At 43.2% G+C, this 12,772-nt stretch overlaps 2 protein-coding genes across 4 annotated transcripts in view; one reads left to right on the top strand and one right to left on the bottom strand.

The window, feature by feature from the left end:
* Window positions 1–2,479, top strand: part of UBXN6 (UBX domain protein 6) — a 261,847-nt gene extending 259,368 nt beyond the window's left edge. For all 3 annotated transcript variants that reach the window (XM_088450838.1, XM_088450839.1, XM_088450840.1), the window contains one exon: window positions 2,198–2,479. In XM_088450838.1, the coding sequence (XP_088306964.1) occupies window positions 2,198–2,326 (129 nt within the window). In that variant the 3' untranslated portion in view covers window positions 2,327–2,479. The remainder of the gene's footprint in view (window positions 1–2,197) is intronic.
* A 3,801-nt stretch (window positions 2,480–6,280) lies between these two features.
* Window positions 6,281–7,060, bottom strand: LOC148501198 (uncharacterized). The gene has a single exon (XM_088450823.1). It carries the CDS (start codon window positions 7,058–7,060, stop codon window positions 6,281–6,283), a length of 780 nt encoding a protein of 259 aa, XP_088306949.1.
* Window positions 7,061–12,772: the final 5,712 nt, after the last annotated feature.

Raw genomic sequence — 12,772 nt, 5'->3', positions numbered from 1 at the left:
CTCTTTATATCTCTGGTTATTTCTCTCTTGGGTGAGAGATTGGTCTGGAGAACATGTGTCCTTCCTTCGTATCTGTTTGCCTTCTCTTGGTGGGCTTTATAGCAAACTGACGCCCTGTGACCAGGGGCGGGGTATATGGGGGAGGACCAGGTGCATCCTGGGAGCCGAGCGCTTGGATTAACTCTTTTTCTTCTAGGTCCATGGGGTCCACAGGACACCCACCCTAAAAGCACCTGGTGTTATTGGGTAACTCTTTATATCTCTGGTTATTTCTCTCTTGGGTGAGAGATTGGTCTGGAGAACATGTGTCCTTCCTTCGTATCTGTTTGCCTTCTCTTGGTGGGCTTTATAGCAAACTGACGCCCTGTGACCAGGGGCGGGGTATATGGGGGAGGACCAGGTGCATCCTGGGAGCCGAGCGCTTGGATTAACTGTTTGTTGCCTGGATAAATCCATATATCCCAACGTAATGGCTGTGGACCCCATGGACCCCGAAGAAAAAGTTAACAAAGGTATGTTATACCATAACTCTTATTTTTGTTGTGTGAGTCTTGTCTTTATTTTAATATTTCTTTTACATGTGAACTAGAGGTACCAGCAGGCCCTTAATGAACTGCATGCTGGTACTTGTGGTTCTCCAAGAAGCAATCAAGAACAAGTGATCTCTCTGGTTATAGTGCTTTCAAATTCCCATTCCTTTTAAGGTATTCTACCATTGGGTGGAAGTGCATGATGTTAGTGTCCTTGTGTCCTGGTTTTGTCAAGTTTTTTTTTTTGTTTTTGTTTTTTTAACTGAATATGCACAAGGGCGATAGAGTTCGGGTGCACAGAGCCAAGTTTCTAGATCAACAAGCAGAGTCCTGTTAAGTGCTGCTAAAATGTGCTTCCCACCACTTCCTTTTTTTGTTTTTGTATTGTTTATGAAACAAACTTTTGGGGCCAAATGTAAAAGGGTGAGAGTTTAGAAAATTAGTTTTCTCACACTTTTTAAAGTCGGCCAATGAAATAGAGTCTGAGAACATACAAACTCGCATGTTTTTCAGACTCAAAAAACTCACGATTTTATCTCTCATCCAGATGTTTTCCCATTTTGAAGATACAACTCTACCAATGTAATAGTGTGAGAGTTTACTGCTAAATGCTCACATTTTCTAAACTCTCACCCTATTACATTTGGCCCCATATATCCAAATTGTTAATATTTTTTTCTTTAACCGCACAAACAGTGTTGCAGAGTTCGACAGAAAATGTTCACTATCATAAAATTACAACTCATTGAAGTGCAACAAGGCTGCAAATAACTTAAAAGGGCTTGTCTTAATCACATGGACTATTCGGATAACCCTGCCCCGGAATTATACTTGCCATGTCCCTACTGAAACTTTGCTATAAACCATTAGACATTTTGTTTTTACTTACAATATGTGCAGTGTACAATTGTTGTTTTTAGATATTTCATTATGTTCTCGGATTTCATAATAGTTTGAACAGTCATCTCTGAGAGACATTTTTTTTTATTATTTTTTTCTGTATCATTGCTGGTTGAAAAGTACTTTTGTTTCTCTTATACTCCAATAAAAGATTTCTTTGCCTGCTGCTGTAACTTACTTATGAATGTAGATTTATTGTTGACCAACATTACAATTATTATATTCTTCTTGTGAAGGAGAGCTTCTTGTGCCACAATCTGTTCCCATAACCTTTTTTTTCCTTATTTTCACTTAACCTTTTCTACTCTCCTCTCTCCATCTACTTTTTCAATTTTGAGCGAACCATCGGAGCTTATATTTGCTGAGTAGAGGGTGCATATTTAATTACTAAAAATTTGAACGTTGGATATACTCTTCTACAGTACCTCTAAATATTTCCATTTTACGATTTCTTATTTACTTTTTTCCATTCCTGTTATATGCAGACTCACCATCTTTATATATCTTTTACATACAGTCACATCCTGATTGTTGTTTTTCCATTGTTTTCCATGGAAGCAGATCTAAGTATAGACATTCCACAAACTAATTCTTCTACCTTTATAGCAGCTTTTTTAGGTCCTTTGAGAAAGGTAAAATGGAGAATTGATAGTATTTAGACAGAAAAACAAACAGATGAATTAAATGCATGATTGATTATACTTGCTGTTGAACACACTGACCTTGGCTCTGCTTTGAGCTTTACATGTGAACTTTCGTGCTTGCAGGTTCCATCCGCATTGCTGACTTTCCGTTGGGATGCAGCAGTCTTGGCTGATGTGGAGGCCTCAGGAGGACATAAAATGGAAAGTGTGCTGAAACAAGAGTTGCTTTCCAGTTCAGAGTACCTTAACTAGATGCATATTTCCCAACAGCCAGCTCTTAGTGTCTGTTTTAAATATGGAAGTGACCAGTTATTTAACCTATTAAAGTGAAGAGACACATGCATGTATATTTAAATTCTTAATTTGCACTTTAGGCCCAGTTTGCATAATGCAATAAAAAGTGTAAATAGCAATGCCTTTTTTTATATCTATAGTGTATGAAGGTGTGACACCCCAATTTAGTGGAATGTCAGTGAATGGATCGTACCTGCTGTTTATCTTGGATCTGCTTAGGAATGGATTGCAGGATAGATCAGGACCGTTCCTCTTTCAGGCTCCTCCTACCATGGCAGAGAGACCGGAGACTCCCCTGGACCCAGCACAGTAATGACACACTTTAAAAGAGATATTAGTTTTATTATGCTGGAATACTATGTCACACTAGTAAGGTATTGGGTAAAGGTTAACATGCAATGATGCAGTACACAATATCAAGTACGATTACAGTGGCTTAAGTGAACTTAGAATAATCCTTTCTCAGCAGTCAATATAAATAGCTACTATACGGTTGATTAACAATCACAACTAGCGCATCACCAGAACATTAAGAATGCTCATTGCATAACACTACAATTTTCTGTAAATATAATTATAATCAACTGTTCCAGTGTAAGGTCTTACTGTATGTAACCAATGAGGAGCACAATGTCCCTATCTGTGCGTCTTTGAGATATTGTCTCTTTAATCTTCCCTGTACAGGCTCTCGTTGGTGCACATACTGTAAGCATAAAGGAGTTGCAGGGAATCACCTTATACTGAGATGCAACAGTGGCTGTGCTGTACATGTAGAGGTGGCCACTCAGAACATGCACTGTGGTACACTGGTGTTAGCAGTATGCCGTCTCTCTCATTGCATGGGGTACAATGTAGCTTGCTGCTGTATTTAGATAGCTCTCACTGAGGCAGCAGGTACACTGACCCACTGCTATAATCTTGTCCTGCACTTGTGTGCACTGGGACTGTCCTTGTTGCAGAAAACAACTGAATCAGCTCCTGGGCTTTATTTCTCTATGTGCTCACTCTCTCTCTCTCTCTTATGGCACAGTTTATGTTGGTTATGAATGCTGTAGATTTGTGTAAGTTCTGGCAATGGTCACTCCCTGCGTCTCTCTTTACAGCAATAGCAGACTCTCTGCTACTGATATTTACAATTGTCAGATTCTGCAGGATGCTCTGTCCTCTGCAAGGTCTCAGGCAACACAGCTTGGTTCACCACAGCAGCTCTCCTCAGAGAACCCCCTTGGGTGCTGCGTTCCGACCTTCTGACTTCAACATCAGGGGCGCCACTTTCTGACTGGGCAGTTGCCAAAGGGGGGTCACGTCTGACCTCTATTTCTTCCACTACAGATGGGTCAGAAGCTACGCTCATTACTGTATGGATGGGACTGAGCTACACATAAACATTAGTAGCTCAGTTGGGTCATCAAGTGGTATACCCCCTGAGGATCCCCATTCCTCTGCCATAGGTTCTCCATCTTCCTGTGGTGCAGGCTCTTCAATAGTACACAGTTTCAGTTGGTCCCGGGGTACAGTGCTGAGACAGCCATCTTTCCTCTGGATTTGGTAAGTGTACAGACCATCAGCTACGGTATAAGGAACATCTTCCCACGTGGCACCCAGCTTGCTTGTTTGATGGTTTTTCCGCTTCCAAACTTTGTTGCCTACTTGCAACGGTACTGGCCTCGAATCAGCATTATAGTTCCTCTCCTGACAGGCTGCAACTACTTCCCTTCTCTTTTCCACAATCTGCCTGGCAGTCTCAATTCTATGTTGGTGTTCCTGAACCCACTCTGTCTGTGGGGTGATGGGTTCATCTACTTCGGGTGTAAGCTCCAGGTCTTTTGGAAGTTTGCACTGTCTCCCGAACATTAGGTAGAAGGGTGTGAAGCTTGTCAAACAGTGGGCCTGATTCAGAACTCGCTCTGAATCAGGGCGTGTGTTTTTGGTTTTTTTTGTTGCGGCCTGTTGGCCGCTCCAATAGCTGTGGGTTACCACCCACAGCTTATGCGAGCGGCCATGATGATGCTCAGCCACCTCCCTTCCCCACCTTCCAAATGGGGCAGCTGTCAATCAACATCGACAGCTGCCCCTTTTGGATGCGAGCACTGGAGCGAGTGCTATTTGTGCTCGCTCCGGGGCTCGCGCACGCCGTGCGTGCGCACTGGGCCACCATCGACCCGCTTGCGAGCGGGTCTGAATCAGGCCCAGTGTTCGATGTTGTTGTACAGGTATGTCAACTCCAGTAGAATATTGGGCCACAGAGTACGTTTCTCAGCTGAGTGGCTTCGAAGCATGCCGAGCATGGTCTGGTTTGCCCTTGCGGATGGTACGCTGTAGTTCGGAGTTTACGACATCCATACATGGAGCAGAGCTCTTAAAACAAATGTGACTCGAATGCTGAAGATATAATCTAAATACAGCAATACCATTTTGAAATTTCGATGCCATGGCAGTGCTCCATGAGCCTTTGAAAGGTGGCCGGGGCATTGCAGAGTCGAAACGGCATCCTGTTGAACTCAAACAGGCCCATCGGGGTTGTGAATGCCGTCTTCTCACGGTCCTCGGGGGCCATTGGAATCTGCCAGTATCCGCTGGTCAAGTCTAAGGTTGAAAAATAGACTGCAGTTTTCAGGGCTGTCAGGGATTCCTCAATCCGGGATAAGGGGTATGCATCCTTGTGTGTGATAGTATTCAGCTTCCGGTAGTCGGCACAGAAGCGGAGACTGTCGTCCTTCTTTTTTTCAATGACTAGTAGTGCTACCCATGGGCTGTGGCTCTCCCTAATCACGCCAGCCTCCTTCATCTCGTTGATCATGCCTCGCACTGGCTGGTACATGGTAGGTGTAAGTGGCATATGCCTCTCCTTTACTGGCGGGTTAATTCCATAGGAATATGGTGCTGTACTCCTGCTCTCCCAAAGTTGGCTGGATGCTGAATAAAGGCCTCAGCATTCCTGCGTACAACTTGGATTACCCCTTGTGCTGACTTTCCGGGGTGTCAGAGTCTCCAATCTGCACTTCACTCCACCATGGAGTCTCAATAGTAGTCATTCTGGCTTGTCCAATCACAACCCCCTGCTGAGCCTGGGGTACAGTTTCTCCGAGTATGTCCTGGAATTCCACTAACACCACTGGGCAGTGCCGAAACAGTCGAATCGGGTAACTGATTCGGGATTCAAGACCCGAACTGAAACTCTTCCACGTTCCACTTTTGCCAATGTTCTTGCCACTGCAAATGGCTGTTGTCCATCGAGGTCACAGGCTTCAATAATGGTCTCATAGTCCTGCCCTCCTGGGCCAATCCTGGCTTTGCACCATATCACGTGCTCTGCATTGGGTCGAAGGATAATGGGCTGACTATCTGTGACCTTAAGCCTTCCTGACTTCTCCCCTGAGATTTGTGAACTTCCTGTGTCCTTCCAACAGACGAACTGTCTGCTGCAGGGTCTTGCGCTCTCTAGGGGCCGCAGACTGCATTTTGATCCTGAAGCCCTCTACTAGCTCCTATTGACAATTTTTTAAGACATTCATCCCCAATACAACGGGAGGCAAGTACTTGTTGTCTGCAGTTGTAATCAAACAGCCTTGTTGATCGAGCTTCGCTTCGCCAATTGTTAAGGTTGCCTCCCAGTAGCTGCGGAATTTGATCTGTTGCCCGTTGCTGGCTAATAGGTGCAACCATATAGTGGGTGGAGCCAAGATCTCTTTCATATACCCAATGCTTCTGGAACTCAGCAAGTTGTATGGTCGTCACCTGGGAGCCGGTATCCAAGAGAGCGCCCACTTCTACTCCGTTGACTCTTATTTTTAAGTGGAGACACTCACCATCATACCGGGGCCACCACTCCTGTTTTGATGGACCTTCTGGTGTGATTCTTATAGAGGGTCGGTCCCTTGCTTCGGGATCTTGTTGTTTAAAGGCTCGCCTTCACAATTTCTCCACTTTGTTTGCAGCCTCGACATATGGGTCTCCCTTGAGTGTCGAACTGGTCGGTGGGGCGTCTCCCTGATCCCCATGGGACAAATTAGCATTGTAGATTCCTCCCACCTTGTTCACGGTGCCATCCTGCGCGTTTGGCTTCAGCCTGTTCCAGTCGTATCTCCTGAATCTCTCATCATCGCTGTGACAGCACTGGTGAGGGCCCTGACTGGCCTGAACTTGTTGAGTTACTGTTCCCCTAGACTTTTGGAATTCGGGCATCAGGTATGGGTGAGTTTCTTCGTACTCACTCTCAACTTGTTCCGAGACTACTTCATGTTCGATGTATGTGTTCTGGTTTAGACCCAATATGTCCATCGAGGCCTCTTTAAATTCCGCAAAGGTGCAGTCAGAGTTTTGCCATCTCCACATCCATAGTTGGGCCTTTGTCACTTCTCCTCTGGTCCCTTCAATAAATAGGTTGATCAGTGTCTCGTCCACGTGCTCTGCCTCCCGTGGGTCTCTGACTTGAATGGCCCACATAGCCTCCTGTAGTCCCAAGGCAAACTCCCGCAAGGATTCCTGAGGTTGTTGTTTTCGGGCGTACAGCCGTCCCTTTAATTCTGCAATGGTCTGGCTGAAGATTCCTGCGAGTTTCTTCAATATCCCCTCGGTGGACTTTTGCTCTTCCTCCGGCCACGATCGAGCCTTCCACAGTGCCGGGCCTTTTAGCTGACCGATGACAATTTCTGCCCATTGCTCTTCGCTTAGTGGATACAGCCGAAACATAGAGCGTAGTATCTCCTTGAATTCTTTGAAGGATCTGGTTCCCTGCATTACAGGAGTCTCCTGAGTAAGTTGGTAAACACGATGCACCAAAATAATAAGGCATGGTGATAGCAGCTACCTGTGCCACTGGTGCTGCTGTTGCATTGGGCATTTGAGGACGCTAGTCCTGGTGATGCTGGTCGTGATCCTTAGCCTTCGGCCACTTCAGGGTTCTGGGGTTGTGACATCCTTCCGCTGTGGAATTACTCTATATCCTGTTCATAGACACCAGGTTGTAACACCCCAATTTGGTGGAATGTCAGTGAATGGATCGTACCTGCTGTTTTTCTGGGATTTGCTTAGGAATGGATCGCAGGATAGTTAAGGGCCGTTCCTCTTTAACGCTCCTCCTACCATAGCAGAGAGACTGGAGACTCCCCTGGACCCAGCACAGTAATGGCACACTTTTAAAGTGATATTTGATTTATTATGCTGGAATACTATGTCACACTAGTAAAGGTTAACATGCAATACACAATATCAAGTACGAATACAGTGGCTTAAGTGAACTTAGAATACTCCTTTCTCAGCAGTCAATATAAATAGATACTTAGGGCCAAATGTAATAGGGTGAGAGTTTAGAAAATGTGAGAGTTTAGCAGTAAACTCTCACATTGGTTGAGTTTTATCTTCAAAATGGGAAAACATCTGAATGAGATTTTAAATCGTGAGTTTTTTAAGTCTAAAAAAACATGCAAGTTCGCTCTGTTACTTTGTTTTTGGACTATATTACATTGGCAAAGTTTAAAAAGTGTCAGAAACTCTTACTTTTCTAAACTCTCACCCTATTACATTTGGCCCTATATGGTTGATTAACAATCACAACCAGCGCTGCACCACAACATTAAGAATGATCATTGCATAACACTACAATTTTCTGTAAAAATAATTATAATCAACTGTTCCAGTGTAAGGTCTTACTGTATGTAACCAATGAGGAGCACAATGTCCCTGTCTGTGCGTCTTTGAGTTATTGTCTCTTTAATCTTCCCTGTACAGGCTCTCATTGGTGCACATACTGTAAGCATAAAGGAGTTGCAGGGAATCACCTTATACTGAGATGCAGGAGTAGCTTTGCTGTTCCTGTAAATGTGACCACTCAGAACATGCACTGTGGTACTGTGGTGTTAGCAGTATGCCGTCTCTCTCATTGCATGGGGTACAATGTAGCTTGCTGCTGTATTTAGATAGCTCTCACTGAGGCAGCAGGTACACTGACCCACTGCTATAATCTTGTCCTGCACTTGTGTGCACTGGGACTGTCCTTGTTGCAGAAAACAACTGAATCAGCTACTGCGCTTTATTTCTCTATGTGCTCACTCTCTCTCTGATGGCACACGGTATGTTGGTTTATGAATGCTGTAAATTTGTGTAAGTTCAGGCAATGACTACTCACTGTGTCTCTCTTTACAGCAATAACAGACTCTCTGCTACTGATATCTACAATTGTCAGATTCTGCAGGAAGCTCTGTCCTCTGTTAGCTCTCAGGCAATGCAGCTTGGTTCACCACTGCAGCTCTCCTCAGATAACATATGTCCGTAAACTCAGCCTCTGCTCATACCAGTACATGCTGTTCTTCTCCCAGTCTTATACAGGATTCACTGGGCTTCTCTAGCTCCACCCCAAACAGTCTCTCTTTAGTTTCCCTCCTAAAGCTGGCAGAACCATCTCTAGGGGATCAGCAGGACCCTAACTCCTGGCTATTAACCCCTTCCATGCAAGGGAAAACACTGCTGGTTTGGGGGTATCACAAGGGCTTGAGGTACTACAGCATATATTGTTTTACTGTGTGTCCAAAGATTGTATTGTAATGGACTTCTCCATATATTTGATTATTTTCTCAGTCTCTGTTCTAGAGTTTATTTTAATAGTGTACACTAGATATACTTTCCAGTGTAATCCCCAGAGCCTTGACAGAGCCCACAGTTTCTACATACTCACAACTGATTGCAAGGTGTGATATACTATGAAAACTTACAATTTTATAATCAGATCTAGTTAACAAGGAATCGTATGGAACCCATAAACTCCATCAAATGTACTAATTATTAGTGGTTCTAGAGTAAATATAGATATTTGGACCAGCATAATGGTATGCACACCTATAAAATCTAACCAACTTTGAATTCTCTAGCCATTGCCACCTTGAGAATTTTGCAAGGTGGCAGAGCTGTGATGGTGGCACCTCGCTGGATAGCCATAGCATGTCCCATCTTAGAGCAGCTTTAAAAACCACTGGTCTAAATATAGAGGTATACTGCCTTTGTGAGGAAACATCAAATTATATAATGAAATTAACTGCCGCATAAAATGTACACACAGTCCAGGTTAAACTTTAGTTTGCTATTCCAGATGTTTAAAGGACATCAAATTAGAATCACATACTAACCTGGTTAAATTGTGCTCACTCTGTTTCAGAATTGTTTAGTTGAGTAATAAAGATGGAAAATTAGCCTGGTCTCAAATGATGTATGGAAATCCTTTGAGGACCTACAGTTTCCCGGCACTCATCGTTATTCGCTTCATCTTGAAGACCTAGGTATAAGCAGACAGGAAATATGCAGAAACATATGTACATGCAACTAATCTTCCTAACACTAACATGGCCACGTAATTATACATAGAGATAGGCACTATGGTCAGTCTCGGAAGAAAGGGACATTCAAGACTAGTGATGGAGCACCTTTTTTTTAATAAAGGGTTGAAAAAAAAAGGACACACACACATGCAAGTGTTTAGGCCTGTTTCAACATTAAATATTTAAATAGGAAGCTGTGGTTTCTTCATATATATATATATATATATATATATATATATATGTTAATCCATCACCCGACACTCTGGACCCACCGTGGGGTAGCTAGCTCCGTTGCCTTCCTTTAGGAGGACCGCACCACCAACATAAATCCACTGTAAAACGGTAAAATCGAAATGTGTAATGATTCCCCACTGTGTGGTGTGAGCTCTTCACAGAAAGGGAGCAGGCAGCATTCCACGGTTTGGTTTCAAACATGTATTAAAAGTTACTGATACATGACCTAGAGCCAATGATACAACTGGGTTGGAGTAATTATCCAGAAATAGACACCTTACTGTTATAAATGTAGTAGTATTGTACTTATTTCTACCAGACCTACTGTGCAAGCTACAGTGTATCAAACAAATAACAATTTACATGGAACATTTTTTGTGATAAATTATTTCTAATTCCACACGATTGTGAGGCATTTCTAGTGCATATGAATAAAGTACTATACAAGTTCCCTATTTTCAGCTATAAATGGATCCTTATGAAAATTTTATTTTGGTTTGAATGATTGAGATCATTTGACTAAATTCTCTTTGAAGCACTATGTTATAAATCAAAAAAATTAAATCAATTTGACAATAAACAAAGCATGCTATAGGTGTAAATATCTATCAATTTGCTTACCAAATACTACATTCCTCTTGGAGGTCTATAAAAGATTTCTTTAATATACAGTACACTGAATTGCCAAAAGTCATGGCATAGCAGCATGTAAAGGTAATGGTAGATGGCATCACCATACTGTGATGTCTTAGAAATGCCCAGACATGCATCAATTGTAATGTGACATCTCGTGAGTCAGTATGAACACTGGCTAGGCTGCTCATGGCAAGACAACGTGAATTATCGGAGTTCGAACGAGGCATAGTAGGTGTGCAGATGTTGTGCAGTCATTCAACATTCTTTCACCTACTATGTCACATGTGTACCCGTAATATGTCCTGAAAGATATTACCACCCACCATGGACAGCGCAGTGGCCAGAATTGTGTGTGGTAACAGACAAGACACTGGCTCAAATCACATTCAATGCAGGAGGTACCAGACGCATATCCAGCAGGTCATTGCAGCATTCTTTTGCTTCCATGGGATATGTGAGCAGATGACCCACCAGAGTGCTCCTTTTAACACTACAACACTAAACACTGAGCTTGTTTATTGGACACTGGAGGACTTGCAACATGTGGTGTGGTCCAATGAGTCATGGTTCCAGTTCGGGTATAGTGTCGACCCCATGAGGCCATGGATCCCAGTTGTCAACAAGGCACCATGCATTCTGTGGTGGTTCCAAAATGGTGTGGGGTATGTTCACGTGGCATGGGTTGGATCTGCCTGATCACATCCTTGACCGGTAACCATTATGTTGCACTACTTGATGACCAATTGCAGCGCTTTGTGTACCCCCACAATGATTGAATATTCCAGCAGGATAATGCCCTGTGTCATCAATCCTAAGTTGTCCAAAATTGGTCCTAGTAGCATTCTAGAGAGTTCCAGCGAATGGTGTGGCCACCACGTTCAACCGACATGAACCCAATGGAGCATTTATGGGACATGGTGGAGAGGTCCATTCACACCCAATATTCTGCACTTACAAATATCGGATCTGTGGAAAGCTATCCAGGCTCATGTGTCAACATCGCTCCAGAGGTCTTCTGTCCACTTGTGTAATCGATTCCACCTCTTGTTGCTGCACTTCACCGGGCTAGAGGGGGTCCTACACTGACATTTGGCACTTCAGTGTATATTTGACATACTGTATACAATTAATTCCATATTGAAGGCAGGCTGTTGTAATCCTAGTTTAAGAAATCAAATACTGTCAATTTTCCACAGGTAGGAGCATTGCACACAAAATCAGAGGAGCAGCCAGTTACTGGCAAAAGAGCTGGATGAGCTACACTTTATTGCAAAGCACATCTCATGAGTTTTACTGGAAGTAGCGATAAGGGCTGAAGAGTAACATCTGACTGCAAAACATATCTTGGCACTTCTGGTGCAACAGAAATGAGGTTAAATTCAGCCAATTTATAAAAAACAAATATATGTGTATTAAAGGAATAAAATAAACCAAAATGCCCACAAGTACAGGGGAATAACAGTTTGGTTTATTACTTAAAAACATACATAATATCACATAAAAAAACAAGAAATAATGATACAAGAGTGGAGTTCCTTAAAGTCAACTTCCTCACCAGAGATTGGTGCTAAGGTAGGCTGGTGCTAAATCCTTAGCAAAAGGTCCCGGGCTCAATAGTCCGGCACCACCGCAGAAAGCTTTCCAAGATCCAAGGCAAGTTGAATGTGCAGGACTCCCTCCGATTCACATGTAGAACTGTTGCTGCAATGTGCTTCGGATCGTTAGAGATCCTTCGTCAGGCAGTAGTTAACATGTGATGTGAAAAAGGCTGTATTTATACCTCCAAATGGCCCTTATTGGTGTTCTGATTCCTGCCTTCCACAGGACATTCCGGCTGTTAGATTTACGTCACTTCCGGTTATGGAAAGGAAGTGGCTCACGTTCCACTGTGTTGTTTCCGGTGGAACAAGAAGTTCTCTGTTCCACCTCGTGGCCATCTTTGATTTTTGCGTTCCACCTCTGTTTACCAGAGGGTGAGTAACGGACTTCAATCGCGGCTATTTTGGGGTGGTTTCTTTTTAGAAGTAGGATTAGGTGGTTATTGCGGGACCAAATGGAGGTATAGACATAATGAAGTGGTATTTAACACAAGCAAATATGTTGTATGATCTTTATTCTGCCGGATGTAACTATACCGTACTTCATATTCTGGTTATGTCCATCCCTGAACCGGCAGAATATATATATAAACAATATGTTCTCCATTCCCAGAACGTGGACATAA

This window comes from Taudactylus pleione, unplaced genomic scaffold, assembly GCF_031769625.1.
Source record: "Taudactylus pleione unplaced genomic scaffold, aTauple2 ptg000529l, whole genome shotgun sequence".
NCBI lineage: Eukaryota > Metazoa > Chordata > Amphibia > Anura > Myobatrachidae > Taudactylus > Taudactylus pleione.
Note: the sequence above shows the minus strand (reverse complement) of the source record. Positions and strands in the feature narration are given on the sequence as shown.

What these genes read in the sequence shown, in the direction of transcription:
- LOC148501198 (XM_088450823.1), bottom strand. Translation starts at nt 7,060, where the DNA reads ATGTTTCGGCTGTATCCACTAAGCGAAGAGCAATGGGCAGAAATTGTC.